This window comes from Festucalex cinctus, chromosome 13 (assembly GCF_051991245.1).
Source record: "Festucalex cinctus isolate MCC-2025b chromosome 13, RoL_Fcin_1.0, whole genome shotgun sequence".
Lineage (NCBI taxonomy): Eukaryota > Metazoa > Chordata > Actinopteri > Syngnathiformes > Syngnathidae > Festucalex > Festucalex cinctus.
The window spans coordinates 16,387,659-16,402,403 of NC_135423.1; the positions used below are offsets into that span (position 1 = coordinate 16,387,659).

Sequence of the window (14,745 nt, forward strand, 5' to 3'; positions counted from 1 at the left end):
TGGATCCCTCAGGAGGTATTTCAATTGCACAAGGGTTTCCCGCATAAGCCTGAACACTTCTCCTGAGTGGAGCAGCAAAAGCTGAGTTAATCTTCACTTGTAGAGGGGTTCCAGCTGCCTAATGGTCCTCTTCTGTTGTCCCCCAGACAGTTTGCATCACAAGATGTCTTCTTCTTCTGGCGTTGGCCTTGCACCAACTCTCGTTACGGTAGTTTTCAAGGCCTAGGTGCCCTTGGCACGCGGTGCTGACAATTTCCTGGTGCTTCCAGTAAACTGCCGCTTCCCTCACTGCTGTGTTTCCATTTTCTGCCACACTTGAGCTGCGTTGAAGGAGGGAGAAATGGAAAACAGGCTGTATAGGGACTCTCGAGGACCGAATTTGGGTACCATTGGTGTAATGGAATCACATTTTTCACGTTTCCCTAGTTGTTTCTGGGAAGTCATGTGACTAGCATTCCTCTTGCACTTGACATGCTACACAAGGACAGAAGAACAAACTGGCATATTTCTAAACCTCATTAGGGAGGACAATATAACCTCTATTGGGCGTCCATTTATCTTCCATAAATAAACCTCTTGCGTGAACATTTCTTGAGATTTTCCGAGAATTACGAGGGGTGGTGTGGCTCAGTGGTAGAGTGGTTGTCTCCCAACCTAGAGGTTGTGGTTTTGATCTCATGCCATTGTGGCCATGTCGAAGTATCCTTCAGCAAGATACTGATCCCCCAGTTGCTCCTGATGCTGCGTCATCAGTAGGTGAATGAGTAGTTGAATGTAAAGCACTTTGAGGGCCTTGTAAGGTGGAAAAGTGATATAAATGAAGTACCATTTGCCATCTCGCGGGAGGGTACGTTACAAAGATTGCACCTCAGAAGCCAAACACTCTTCAATGTAAGAAATTACAAATAAAAATACTACTTTATTGAAATTGTAGAAATATCTTTTGTTTTATGAAAAACGGTAATGGTGCACTGGCCTGCAACCTTTAACGCGAAGTTACAACTATATCTCAAGTAGAACGTCCTCACTTTCAGTTATTCACTTAAGGAGTTAAATAGTCCTTTTGTCAGCTTCTAAAACACTGTCAAGTCAAAGTTGGACTCGAAGCTAACTTTGAGGTGTGCCTGCATGTAGGCCTACACTTCATGTCTAAGAAGGAGATTACTTAGGAACTCTTAGCTCAGCGCAGAGGCTCGTGTTACATGCCTTGTGTGTTTGTCAAGCCTTTGGCAGGGTTCATCGTGCACTGCTGCTTTCCTCACACATTCTTTGTCATCATCACTAATCATTGTCATTACCTTCATGCTGAGAATTACTGGGTGCACTCCAAGGTCTCATCCTGTCTGTCTTGCTGCCTTATTCGACTTGCTTCCCTTGTTTGCTGGACTCACGCTCCACTTTTAGACCCTTTTTAGGTGTTTGTGTGTGACTGTGTTTTTGGCTTGTTCTAAAAACATTCATAGTTATAGTATGCTTGTCTCAACTCAGTTTGTTCAAATATAGAACCTGCATGTTTTTGGTGTTCTCCCGAGACTGTATGTTGCCAATAGTGACTGGTTCATTTTCTTCTGTTTCTTTGTATCCACATATTGTACTTAATCTTCAGAATAAGAAGAGGTCAAAACTGTGATTGGACTGTTTAAGATTGTTTAAGTTAAGTGAAACTATAAAGGGTCTTGCCACAAAGTGTTTATAGGATGCTACATAAGATCTTCATCTGCTTCAGTGTGTTTTGTGTCTGTTGAGCAACGTCAATAAATGTTCTCTCCTTGATTAATCGATAGGCTTCAGTTAAATTAATTGGAAGCTACCATTGATTGAGTCTCCGGTTCGAGTCCAGGCTCGGACCTTCCTGGGTGGAGTTTGCATGTTCTCCCGTGCCCGCGTGGGTCTTCTCCGGGTACTCCGGTCTCCTCCCACATTCCAAAGACATGCATGGCAGGTTAATTGGGCGCTCCGAATTGTCCCTAGGTGTGCGTGTGAGTGTGGATGGTTGTTCGTCTCTGTGTGCCCTGCGATTGGTTGGCAACCAGTCCAGGGTGTCCCCCGCCTACTGCCCAGAGCCAGCTGAGATAGGCGCCAGCAGCCCCCGCGACCCTTGTGAGGAATAAGCGGTCAAGAAAATGGATGGATGGATGGATGGATACCATTGATTGAAGCACTTTTATGCTCAAAATTAACACAATTTCCCTGTGTAGGTGTACTATGATGTTTTGTAATAAACTGATCATTATAGCAGGGTGGATCACTGGTTAGCACGTCCACCTCCCAGTAATGAGGACTCGGGTTCGAGTCCAGGCTCCGGCCTTCCTGGGTGGAGTTTGCATGTTCTCCCCGTGCCTGCGTGGGTCTTCTCCGGCCACTCCCACATTTCCCACATTCCAAAGACATGCATGGCAGGTTGATTGGGTGCTCCGAATTGTCCCTAGGTGTGCTTGTGAGTGTGGATGGTTGTTCGTCTCTGTGTGCCCTGTGATTGGCTGGCAACCAGTCCAGGGTGTCCCCCCGCCTACTGCCCAGAGAGCTGAGATAGGCTCCAGCGCCGCCCGCGACCCTTGTGAGGAAGAAGCGGTCAAGAGGATGGATGGATGGATGGATGGATGGATGGATGGATGGATGGATGGATGGATGGATGGATGGATGATCATTATAGCACATGACTAAATTTGTCAAAGCTAATTTTATTAGCATTGAATAGCAATCTGAGAGGTTCCCTATAGGTCAACAATATTAGCTACACACGCAACTATAAACGGGGAAGCAATGAGACAAAGAGTTTGCCAATAAGACAATCTGATATCCTTATTATTTGACTATGAAAAAATTACAGTTATATCATTATGTGCTAGGGTTACTGACTAAAATCACTGTAGTTTTGATCAATAACAAATTATCACAACATGAATGGAGTGCTACTGTCTCTGCATGTCACTCTGAAAGAATTGTTGTGCTTTATTTTTTTATTTTTTTATTTTTTTTATCTCTTTCTAGGTTACGGCAATCTAGGAGCTGGGGTTCTGGGAGGTGGCGGTTATGGAGCTGGAGGCCTAGGCGGTGGTGAGTACTACAGTACAGTATGTTGGCAGTCATTGGTATATTGTTTCACCAGCAACAAACACACAATGTGAAGGAGTTTATACGTCCAGTTCAATTCCAAACATAGTTTAACCAGAAAATTTTCCTCTTCACATATAGGAGGTTATGGAGGATATGGTGGGGTCCCCGGTGGAATCTTCCCAGGAGCTGGACAGAAGGCTGGTACAAGAGGTACAGTCGTGACTTAGGAATAGTGCAAATGCAAAAAAGTGTACAGGTTTATACTCACATTAGTATTGCCAATGTATTAGGGATACTCACACAAGATGAGATCTAAGAGCTGTATCAAATATTCTTTCTGGCTTTGCATTTTTATTGACACTGTCAGCAAGGTGTTCATCTGAAAATGTTTATCATTGTGGTTACAGATATGTACGACTCCACACTGGTTACCATAGGCATCAATCTTTTTTTTTTTTTTTGGCATGGACCAAATTTACCAGTCCTTAGATGGGGTCCTCAATAAATGTTAAGGACTGTAGTTACAAAAAATTTACAAACTGTAGTCCGGAACATATAATGATATGCAGTATAAGCGTGCATTGCTAGCTGCTGCTGACTACTAGTTTTATTGAAGATGCAGACCAAATACTAGCGCTGCGTCTATATAGAAAGGAACCCATTAAGGGCCTCTGACCTAGAATAGGAGGTGTTGGAACGGTTCCAAATGAAACCATTAACCAAATAATAAAGCAATACTTCAATTTTGATGACTTTGGTGGTGCTGAAATTGTACTTTGTGAGTTTTGGTGAGTGTAGAACAAAAAAAAAAAAGATGCAATTATACAGTATATTGTCATTTTGTCACATTTTAACAGACATTTCCCCATCACAGGTGCTGGAGGCCACCTGCTACCATTTGGAGGTAAGATGTCGGCTGGTACAATAATGGACTACTGTACAAACACTGACAAAATGATTTTAATAGTCTACATTCTTGTCTATTAATACCAGAAAGCCAAAATAAATGCAACACATTAATAGTAAATCAGCATGAAAAATAATACTTTGGACAGAAACATACTCCCGCAGAGCCTACGGTGACCTCACTGTCTGTGCTGTTTATGTCCGTATGATTTACTTTAAATTAGGCAGCTTGATGAGGCATAGACTCCTGGGTCCACTCATGACGAGGGCTTTGGCAAACAGCTTACTCCTAAATATTGGTTGGCAGAAAAAAAAATTCCCTCGAATAAGTCTGCCCTTTTTTTTTTTTTCGGAGATACTCAGAATAACATCTCATTCCCCTGAAAGAGCAAAGATAAAACAGCGATTCATTTGCCAAACCTTTCCTCAACAAATCTCCAGAGGCCACATACTTACAGGTAGTGCGCAACGTCTATTCAGGCAAAGTATGTGGAATTTAAGAATTTAAAAAAGAAAATAGGAGCTGAACAAATAAACGATTGTGTCTTTGCTGCGGCCAAACTCCCCTATTTGTGAGGCTGACAGCTCATTTCTTACATGAGCGGTTAGCCAATGAAATGAGGCATTTGATGAGCACAGCTAATGACATTTGTAGTGACTGCCAGCCATAATTATATTAAAAGTCAGCCATGTCACTTTTGATCATGAAAGTATTTAACTTGACATTTGACAGAGTAGAGATACAGGTCCCGTAATAAATAACTCCACTGACTACACTACATTTTCTTACACCGCAGGAGCAGGAACTGGAACTGGAACAGGAACTCTTCCTGCCGGAGGCAAGACACACAACTTTGTATATTATTCCATCGCTTGTGCTCACATGAGTGTTTTCTTACTCACCTCATGTGACATTGTGTCCTTCTTTCCAGGCCCTGTAATCCCCCAGACAGGCTTGCCAGCAGGCGCTGGTGCTGGATCAGGAAAGAAAGCTTCCAAAGTACCAGGTATTGTATAATCGAATAAAATCTACTCTTCATGTTCATGGGCAGACCGGATATTATTTCCATGTAATCTGTCTATGCAGAAAAAAAATAAAAATCATGGCAAATTGGTCTTCTTTTGCTTGGGAGGATATGTTGTAGTTTGTCGGAATGGTGATTCAGACAGACTATTGCTATATATTATCTATTGATTTGTATTAATATTGTACCATTGGTTCTGGCAGGTGTGGGTGTACCAGGGCTTTATCAAGGTGGATTGGTGCCAGTGAACGGTATGTCATACTCATTGATCAATTACTGGCAGATATAGGCACCGTCCCGCAATCTAATGCAACTGTTTTCTGATTGGTGCCTTCAGGATTTGGTAATCGTGGAGTTCTTCCAGGAGTTGCTACTGGCAATGGCCTTAGTCAAAAATCACGTAAGAATTGTCTTGCTCTTTAAGACTACATAGATAGGTTGTCTCATACATTTACGTCTTATGCAGCAGCATCTACCAGACATTATGATACCTGCACTTCCTAAAGCACGACTGCACATTTTTATGTTTTACTAGTCATTTCAACAAAATTGCTTAATTTCATTTTCATTTTCCTGGTCTTGTCACACATTAATGTGACCATTTGGCTGCTTGGTAAAATTCAGAAAAGTTGCACTTTGATTTGAAAAGGTTATTTTCCAGCATGTATGCATCTGATTGGATGATCTGATGTTTCTTCTGCAGTTGGAGCAGGAGGACAGGGTGGGGCGGGAGCAGGTCAGTTCATGATGCATTTTAGATTCATATACTGTACAGCATAAGCGTCAATGTTTTCAAAACTGGTTGTAATTCAGGCTACGGTGGGCAGATGCAGCCCGGAGTGTTCCATGGATACCCTCTAAAATCACCCAAAACTCAAGGTGTGAATGTAATTTATAGGAGTGCATTCATTTTTTTTTTCCTTAGTACTCTCAGTTTTTTTTTTTTAGTTTTTTTTTATTTTTTTTTTTTGTTGTTGTTATAATGAGCTACAGTTGTATAGACAGGTTACATGCTTTGATAGATCAACAATCTTACTAATACTGGCCTATCTCCAGCCTATTCCTGCCCAGAAAATATCTTAAGTATTGCTTGAGGCATACAATTGTAACTAATAATGAGAATGAGCTGATTTGTTGTACACTTGTTCTTCTACGTCCAGTATATCTCCCATCAAATGTTGTTCATTTGTCCTCAGGTGGCCATGGAGCAAAACCTGGAGGTGGAAAACTTCCCTTTGGTACAAATGCTCATCTATCACTCAGACAAAGATTTGCCGTAATGATGACATTAGCCATGATATGCCATGTTGCAATGTTTCAGGCTATGGGGGGTTTGGTAATCAAGGAGCTGGTCTTCCAGGAGGTAAAGGTGGTTCTGGGTCAAATCCTGGATTTCCTATTGGAACTGGTTGGTATTCCAAGGACTTACCGGTACTTCTCAACATGGAGCACAATATCAGAAATTGTGTAACTTTTTTGTTTTGCTTTTTGGCAGGAGTGGGCACCGGTGGCATCTCACCTGCACAGACTAAATCTGCCACATATGGTAAATTTTAATAATTAATACCCAAGAAAATGTAGTAGTCACTGCTGTATTTGTCTTCTGTAGGTGTAGGTGGTGCTGGTGGTTTTGGTGCTATTGCTGGTGGTGCTGGTGGTTTTGGTGCTGGCGGTGCTGGTGGTTTTGGTGCTATTGCTGGTGGTGCTGGTGGTTTTGGTGCTGGTGGTGCTGGTGGTTTTGGTCCTGGTGCAGCTGGTTTGGGCGGTGTCGGTGGCACAGGTGGACTGTATCCAGGGCAGATTCCAGGAGGTAGTGTGTCTTAAACTGAAATCAGTATTTCTAAATATTGGTATCATCAGATGTGTCTGTAGAATGATTTCATAATAGAAGATTAATTTTGTTGTTTTATGAAAATGCTGTTAATACATTGAATGTTGTCTCTATTAAACAGCAGGCTATGGACATGGGTCCAAAGCTGCTAAATATGGTAACTACAATTCCAACTTTTATTGTTCACTATTATGAAAGCAGCTAGAAAACTTATATTTATATTGACAGGTGGTGTGCCAGGTGGCGTGGCAGGTGGCGTACCCGGTGGTGTACCAGGTGGTGTGCCTGGTGGCGTACCTGGTGGCATACCGGGTGGCGTTCCGGGTGGTGTTCCAGGTGGTGTTCCAGGTGGTGGATATTTACCATCAGCCAAAGCAGCTAAATATGGTATGCGCAAAGCCAGTGGATTTTGGTAGTGATGGTGCCAATGTTGGCCTCTATCCACGGACACTATGATGTACAGTATCATGACTTTACTTCATTAACATCTGTCCTGATTCATCTTGACAGGTGGTGTTCCCGGGGGTGTACCCGGGAGAGTACCAGGAGGCATACCAGGAGGTGTACCAGGGGGTGGATATTTACCATTAGGTAAAGCAGCTAAATATGGTGGGCCCAAAGCCAATGGTTTTGGTAGTGCTTGTGACAAATGTGGCCTCTATCCGAGGCAGACACATAACTTCATATCATTAACAACAACTGCCCTGAATCTCCTTCTAAGGTGGTTTACCAGGGGGTCTACCAGGCGGTGTAACCGGAGGTGGGCCAGGATTTGGTAGATACCAACCAACAGCCAAAGCAGCTAAATATGGTATGGGCATCGCTCAGCTTGTAACAGTTGCGTCTACTTGGTACTGCGTGTGGTGTTCAGATAGACTACATGCAGAGCAGACCATGCATTTAAATAATCAATACTATTTTTATTTTTTGCAAGTTTATTTCGAACATATATAAAATAATGATAGGAAAATGTATTATAAGTAGTAAGTACACTTGTTTGGAACAGTTCAAGCAAGCAGAAACAAAGCTTGACATCAATTGAAGCAACAAAATGGAATAAGACAGTCGTCAACCCAGAGCTTGCTGATAAGCTGATCATTTGAATCAGGAGTGTTTGGAGTAGGGAAACATCGAAAAAATGCAGGACTGTGGCGCGCTAGGACTGAAGTTTGAGACCTATGGATTAGTGTGTCATAAACATTTCATCAAGAGGCTAGGCTTGAATGCCACATGGATTTACAAGTTTTTATTTATTATTATTATTATTATTATTATTAGTAGTAGTAGTAGTAGTAGTAGTAGCAGTATTATTATTATTATTATTATTATTATTATTATTATGAGGATAAGATGTTCAAATGGATAGATTGTCTATTATTATTACGACTACTACTACTACTACTACTATTAAAAGCATCTTACATAAAGTTAGGGAAATTGGGCTATCAGGTGAAATTGCTAGATGAACATAAAATTCACCTTAACCTTTACAGTAGAACTTCATTTGACGTTCTCTGAACTTTCAAATGCACATGTCTAACTGTTCGATGTTTCCATACAATTTGCATAACTTGCTGTTCGAGCACAACAAAATTCACGTGTTCTTGACTGGAATAATACATTTCCAAGTTCAATTAGAATTGAAGTTTAAACTTTCATTGTCTTGTTCACATTTTAACATCCTGAGACCAAGATTAAGAGCAATTGTTCATCAATACTTTGCCATTGCGAAACTGTAAATAGGATGTTCTCACAGGGAAGTAACCACTGATCTTTTATAATGTCAGAATGCCATCAGGCGGTTGCAACAGGGAGAGTAGAAGAATCATCGATTCTTCTACTCAATTGATCAATTGATTCAATTGATCGATCCCAAAGATGTTTTAAATTTTGACGTTCAGCTCCCTAGAAGTTGTGTGAAAAGTACTGAAACACTGAACAGTTTCACGTGTGACCTCAAAAGTTAGTGTATGTCAGATTAAATTTGTCTGTAAACTTATAGTGCATTTTGTGTTTTGTCTGAAAATCTCACCTAATCTCCCTAATGTTTTGTTAGTACTGTATATACAATCAAAATCTTGGTCTCTTTGACAGGTAGTGTGCCAGGTGGCGTACCAGGTGGCGTACCAGGTGGTGTACCAGGGGGCGTACCAGGTGGCGTACCAGGTGGCATACCAGGTGGTGTACCAGGCGGTGTACCAGGTGGTGTACCAGGTGGTGTGCCAGCTGGTGTGCCAGGTGGTGGTGGATATCTCCCGTCAGCAAAAGCAGCAAAATATGGTATGTTCACTTCTCTGATGGTTGTAATTCTGAACGTTTGTGGTACAGGTTGACTGTATCCAGGGCAGATAACAATGTATCTCTTTCACAGGCGTACCAGGTGGCGTACCGGGTGGTGTACCTGGTGGCGTACCAGGAGGTGGTGGATATGGACCAGCTGCCAAAGCAGCTAAATATGGTATGAACACCGCTCTACTACTCACAGTTCTCAATATCAGTGCCACATAACTACCATCAATGTATTGAGTAAAATTCATACATTTCAACACAATTTGTGTTTATTCTCCTTGATGGGTGGTGTACCAGGACGTGTGCCAGGTGGTGTGCCAGGTGGTGTGCCAGGTGGTGTACCAGTAGGTGTGCCAATCAGTGTACCCGGTGGTGTACCAGGATTTGGTGGATATCAACCAGCAGCCAAAGCAGCTAAATATGGTATGCACACCCTTCTGCTTGTTTTCTATAGTAAAATGGACTATATCCTACATATGCAATATTTAAAACACTACTTTGTTGGTCATAGTTGTCAGTGTTGGTGGCATTATTTGTTGTGTTCTTTGTGGAAAGGTGGACTGTAGCCAGTAGCCAGGGCAGACACCATGTTGTAGCCATCATAATGTATTTCTCCTTAATAGGAGTACCAGGTGGAGCACGAGGTGGTGTTCCAGGTGGTGTACCCGGAGGGTTTCCAGGTGGTGTACCCGGAGGGTTTCCAGGAGGTGTACCCGGAGGGTTTCCAGGAGGTGTACCCGGGGGTGTGCCAGGTGGTGTACCAGGGGGTGTGCCAGGGGTTGGTGGATATTCACCAGCAGCCAAAGCAGCTAAATATGGTATGGGAGCACTTCTCATGGTCACAGTTCTCATTGTTGATTGCATTGCGAGATGTGATTTTTATGACACAGGTAGACTGTATCCAGAAGATACCATGATGTATCATGGTTATAAGTAAATAAATAAATAAATACACATAATCAAAAAATATATATATTTGGTCTTCTTAACAGGGAGTGTACCAGGTGGAATACCAGGGGGCATACCAGGGGGTGTACCCGGAGGTGTACCAGGCGGTGTGCCTGGTGGTGTATCAGGATTTGGTGGATATCAACCAGGATCCAAAGCAGCTAAATATGGTATGCTTTAATGCACCCAGTTTTAATTTTTTTCTTGCTTGTGTTGTTGCTGGCACAGGTGGACTGTATCCAAGGCAGATGCAGCAGTGATGTATAAAATCATTTCAGTGTTCATAAAATTCACACCATAATTTTTGGGCTTCTATCTTAGGTCGCGTACCAGGTGGTGTACCCGGCGGCGTACCAGGTGGTGTACCCGGTGGCGTACCTGGTGGTGTACCTGGTGGCGTACCAGGTGGCGTACCCGGTGGCGTACCTGGTGGTGTACCCGGGGGCGTACCTGGTGGCCTTCCAGGTGGTGGATATTTACCTTCAGCCAAAGCAGCTAAATATGGTATAGTCACTGATGTTGTGGTCACACGTTTCAGTTCTCGTTGACTTTCTGGCACATGTTCACTGTATCCATGGCAGTTTTTTCCATGTTGTATCCATGTGTAAAATCATGTCAGCCTTCATGCAATAAAATGCTTTTACTTGGGTCTCTTTAATAGGAGGTGTACCTGGTGGTGTACCTGGTGGTGTACCAGGTGGTGTACCAGGTGGTGTACCTGGTGGCGTACCTGGTGGCATACCTGGTGGTGTTCCAGGGGGTGTTCCAGGTGGTGGATATATACCATCTGCCAAAGCAGCGAAATATGGTATGGATGCGTTCTACTTTCACAATTCTCAATTTTAGTTGTGTTATTAATGACTTTGGTGGACAATATCCAGGGCCAAAACCAAGATATATCATAAAATATATTTTCCATTCAGACTTTGTTTATTATGAAAACAGTCTTAAATGCTCAACAGGTGGTTTGCCAGGAGGAGTGCCAGGTGTTGTGCCAGGTGGTGCACCATTTGCAGTACCAGGCGGAATTCAGAGGTATCCAGGCATCGGTCCATATTCACCAGCAGGTAAAGCAGAAAAAATATTGTATGGTTAGTTCTTCAGCAGTTGCAGTTTTCTGTCAATATTGTATAAACCTGCTAGAATGATTCCTGAAGGCAAAGGTTCAATCTAAGAGTAAACACCAATTGGGAGTTACAGGAGGAGCAGGAGCAGCATTCGGAACAGGGCAACTGGGAGGAGCAGGAGTAGGAGGAGTACCTGGTTTGGTACCAGGAGGGGTTGGAGGTGGACAATACTCTGCTGCTGCAAAAGCCGCCAAATATGGTACAGGAAATACAGTAACACTTATATTCTATCTATTACATTTACGGTTTTCCAAATCAGTTTTATTTCCATTAATTTTGATCTGCAGGAGGAGCTGCAACAGCATTAGGAGGCACAGGACTTGGAGGAACAGGTGGAGGAATTGGAGGAGTACCAGGTTTAGTCCCAGGAGGAGTTGGAGGTGGACCATACTCTGCTGCTGCAAAAGCTGCTAAATATGGTGCAGCAAATGAAGCAAATAATACACCTGTGTGTCCAACTGATATTCCGATAACCTGCATGCTTAATTCTTCTGAATCTTGAGTTACAGGAGGAACAGGAGCAGGGTTAGGAGCAGGAGGACGAGGAGGAGCCGGAACAGGAATAGGAGGAGTACCTGGTTTGGTACCAGGTGGAGTTGGAGGTGGACAATATGCTGCCGCTGCTGCAAAGGCTGCCAAATATGGTAAATGCAACACTTGTAAAGATGTAATACACAGCTACAATCCTCTTAATCAATCTCGCTGAATCTTAATGAATATCAGACGTATAGAATTGTCAGCCTAAGTTTGAACAATTTTTTTAATCACTTGTAATTGTTGTGTGTTAAAGGAGGAGCAGGAGCAGGGTTGGGTACTGGAGGACTGGGAGGAACAGGTGGGCAAGTACCTGGTTTTGCACCAGGTGGAGTTGGAGGTGGACAGTACTCTCCTGCTGCAAAAGCAGCTAAATATGGTACAATCAATTAAAGAGTGTTAGTCTCCTTTTAAGTTTAAAAAACATTCTGCTTCAATCAATCTCAATTGTCCTTCAATTGTTCTGGTTTACAGGCGGAGCAGGAGCAGGGCTAGGAACCGGAGGACTTGGAGGTGCAGGTCGGCAAATACCTGGTTTTGTTCCTGGAGGAGTTGCAGGTGGACAATATTCTCCTGCTGCCAAAGCTGCCAAATATGGTAAAGCCAATAAACGACATAATATAATCTACAAATCATCAAATGTAGGTGGAAACGTTGAAAGCATAGAATTGAGTCCATTTTAATTGTTGTGGATTGCAGGAGGAGCAGGAGCAGCATTCGGAACAGGGCAACTGGGAGGAGCAGGTGTGCAGGTACCTGGTTTTCTCCCAGCAGGAGTTGGAGCTGGTCAATACTCTGCTGCTGCAAAAGCTGCTAAATACGGTGCAGGAAATAAAACACGAATTTACATATTACAGCTCTGTTCTTCCATTTTAAATGTTTGGAACAGGTTTCATTTCCTTTAATTGTGAATTGCAGGAGGAACAGGAGCAGGCTTAGGAACAGGAGGACTAGGAGGACTAGGAGGACTCGGAGGAACCGGAGTAAGCGGAGTCCCTGGTTTGGTACCGGGAGGAGTTGGAGGTGGTCAATACTCTGCTGCTGCAAAGGCTGCTAAATATGGTACAAGAAAATAACAGTAACAGCACTATGTATTTATTTTTTTTAATAAAAATGCTCAAGTCATCTTCACTTTTTTTTTACAGGAGGAGCAGGAGCAGGGTTAGGAACAGGAGGCCTAGGAGGAACAGGAGGCCTGGGAGGAACAGGACTAGGAGGAGTGCCAGGAGGAGGACAATACCCTGATGCTGCTGCTGCTGCTGCCGCCGCCGCCGCAAAGGCTGCCAAATACGGTCTGAAGGGGAAATACTTTTTATATATTAACATATTTGTGCTTTGCTATTTACAAATGAACCTACTCACGTTTTTGTCTGTGCAACTAATTTGCTGAAAAACTCAACTATTTGGAGAAATATGACACGTATTTGGGTTATTTCTGTAACTTCCCAAGAAGCCTGGGGGGGTGGGGAGGGGGGGGGGGGTGCTTTTGTAATGCACTTTAATGCAAAATTAAAATGTTCCGATTAGTGGATTAATCAATTGAATAATAGATAGATTAATCGGTTCTAAAAATATTCGATAGTGACAGCACGACTGAAAAGTGCTTACGTAGGCGGGATATGAAAATAAATTGACTGGGTTTGGTCCTTGCAGGTTTACTTTATGTCAGATTCAGGGCCACGTTTACATTCATATTCACGCTTATCTTGACTGTTGTTGTAATTTGAAATTGATTCAATAGCTTTCATTTCTGCTTTATATGAGGAACAGGATTAGGAACAGCAGGACTGGGAGGAACAGGAGTCGGGGGAGTGCCTGGTTTTGGACCAGGTGGATTTGGAGGTGGTCAATACTCTCCTGATGCAAAAGCTGCCAAATATGGTACAGGAAACAAAACACACCAGACACATCGTCCACCCAGATGACTGATTTTCTTAAATGAGAGATAATTCTGTATCTGTATTTGCATTAGGTGTTTCAACAGGAGGTGGAGGTGGAGTTGGAGTTGGAGCAGGTGGAGTCGGACCAGGTGCAGTTGGAGGTGATAAGTACTCTGGTGCTGCAAAAGCTTCAAAATATGCTACATTTGATGCAAGAAAAACATAACAATGACAATTTAAATTGCAGTTAGCGGTTCCTTTTTTTTTTTTTTGTTTTTTTTTTTTGTAGGTGCAGTTTCAGGAGTGGGTCTTGTATTGCCAGGAGCGACACCACACACTGCAGTTAGTGGCACCGGCGTAACCGTTGCTGGAAAGCCAGGTAAGGCGCAGAGGATGGTCACTTATTTTCTCACATGAGCATCTTTGAACAAATTTTCACCAGTTTTCTTGTTATGATTTCTATAGCAAAGGATGTAGGTCCTTCTGGAACTCCCATTCCAGGTACTGTAAAATGACATTTCCCTCTTATAGACTTAAAGTGGTACGTTGACTTACAAGTGCCCCAACTTCCAGGTTTTTATAATCAGCCCTGCTGGGGAGAAAAAACCCCAAAACAAAACAGCAAACAGTTTCAATGATGCTCACCAGCATAATCTAGCTTTGTTTTGTTTTGTTTTGTTTTGTTTTGTTTTGTTTTGTTTTGTTTTGTTTTATTTTGTTTTGTTTTGTTTTGTTTTTGTGCTGGTCTTGCTGGTGTCACCAGCTACCAGTCATAAATCCTATTTTCACACATGCATAACACATCCACCTTTTGTTGCTTCTTCTCCCAGCTATTTACCACCTTTAGCTTACAGCCTCCCAGCTATCTAACTTTTCTGGTCAAACCACCTGTGCTCCCTTTCTTTTGGCAGACCCCACACCTATTGACACAAATGGCAAGGCCACAGAGCTCCCGCAGCCCAGTAAGACAATCGTTTGTTTGTTTTTGTTTGTTTGCTTGCAACCTTTCCTTATTCATCAACTGCATTGTCTACCTTTAAAATTCTACAGCAGGAGTTTTTGGTGCGTTTGTGACAGTAGAATGTGGCGCACCGTTCCAGATTGCAACTGGAGCTGAGGCGCCTCTGCTGTAGAATACTGCAATGTTG

At 42.8% G+C, this 14,745-nt stretch overlaps 1 protein-coding gene across 7 annotated transcripts in view; it reads left to right on the forward strand.

Annotated features, from left to right (window-relative positions):
* Nucleotides 1–14,745, forward strand: part of elna (elastin a) — a 47,824-nt gene that overhangs the window by 25,872 nt on the left and 7,207 nt on the right. For 2 of the 7 annotated variants that reach the window (XM_077541685.1, XM_077541688.1), the window contains 38 exons: nucleotides 2,992–3,057; nucleotides 3,196–3,267; nucleotides 3,932–3,961; nucleotides 4,761–4,802; nucleotides 4,896–4,970; nucleotides 5,192–5,239; nucleotides 5,326–5,388; nucleotides 5,692–5,724; nucleotides 5,802–5,867; nucleotides 6,185–6,226; nucleotides 6,310–6,396; nucleotides 6,484–6,534; nucleotides 6,598–6,798; nucleotides 6,941–6,976; nucleotides 7,048–7,206; nucleotides 7,330–7,410; nucleotides 7,541–7,630; nucleotides 8,914–9,099; nucleotides 9,191–9,277; nucleotides 9,406–9,531; nucleotides 9,732–9,926; nucleotides 10,101–10,226; nucleotides 10,378–10,560; nucleotides 10,718–10,864; nucleotides 11,019–11,123; nucleotides 11,257–11,382; nucleotides 11,471–11,602; nucleotides 11,693–11,827; nucleotides 11,974–12,096; nucleotides 12,192–12,314; nucleotides 12,417–12,539; nucleotides 12,636–12,779; nucleotides 12,863–13,009; nucleotides 13,482–13,598; nucleotides 13,690–13,758; nucleotides 13,887–13,976; nucleotides 14,063–14,098; nucleotides 14,509–14,559. In XM_077541685.1, coding sequence (XP_077397811.1) covers nucleotides 2,992–3,057; nucleotides 3,196–3,267; nucleotides 3,932–3,961; nucleotides 4,761–4,802; nucleotides 4,896–4,970; nucleotides 5,192–5,239; nucleotides 5,326–5,388; nucleotides 5,692–5,724; nucleotides 5,802–5,867; nucleotides 6,185–6,226; nucleotides 6,310–6,396; nucleotides 6,484–6,534; nucleotides 6,598–6,798; nucleotides 6,941–6,976; nucleotides 7,048–7,206; nucleotides 7,330–7,410; nucleotides 7,541–7,630; nucleotides 8,914–9,099; nucleotides 9,191–9,277; nucleotides 9,406–9,531; nucleotides 9,732–9,926; nucleotides 10,101–10,226; nucleotides 10,378–10,560; nucleotides 10,718–10,864; nucleotides 11,019–11,123; nucleotides 11,257–11,382; nucleotides 11,471–11,602; nucleotides 11,693–11,827; nucleotides 11,974–12,096; nucleotides 12,192–12,314; nucleotides 12,417–12,539; nucleotides 12,636–12,779; nucleotides 12,863–13,009; nucleotides 13,482–13,598; nucleotides 13,690–13,758; nucleotides 13,887–13,976; nucleotides 14,063–14,098; nucleotides 14,509–14,559 — 3,813 coding nt within the window. Of the gene's footprint in view, nucleotides 1–2,991; nucleotides 3,058–3,195; nucleotides 3,268–3,931; nucleotides 3,962–4,760; nucleotides 4,803–4,895; nucleotides 4,971–5,191; nucleotides 5,240–5,325; nucleotides 5,389–5,691; nucleotides 5,725–5,801; nucleotides 5,868–6,184; nucleotides 6,227–6,309; nucleotides 6,397–6,483; nucleotides 6,535–6,597; nucleotides 6,799–6,940; nucleotides 6,977–7,047; nucleotides 7,207–7,329; nucleotides 7,411–7,540; nucleotides 7,631–8,913; nucleotides 9,100–9,190; nucleotides 9,278–9,405; nucleotides 9,532–9,731; nucleotides 9,927–10,100; nucleotides 10,227–10,377; nucleotides 10,561–10,717; nucleotides 10,865–11,018; nucleotides 11,124–11,256; nucleotides 11,383–11,470; nucleotides 11,603–11,692; nucleotides 11,828–11,973; nucleotides 12,097–12,191; nucleotides 12,315–12,416; nucleotides 12,540–12,635; nucleotides 12,780–12,862; nucleotides 13,010–13,481; nucleotides 13,599–13,689; nucleotides 13,759–13,886; nucleotides 13,977–14,062; nucleotides 14,099–14,508; nucleotides 14,560–14,745 lie in introns of those variants that run through there. The other 5 variants (XM_077541687.1, XM_077541686.1, XM_077541689.1 and 2 more) reach the window with 5 other exon arrangements.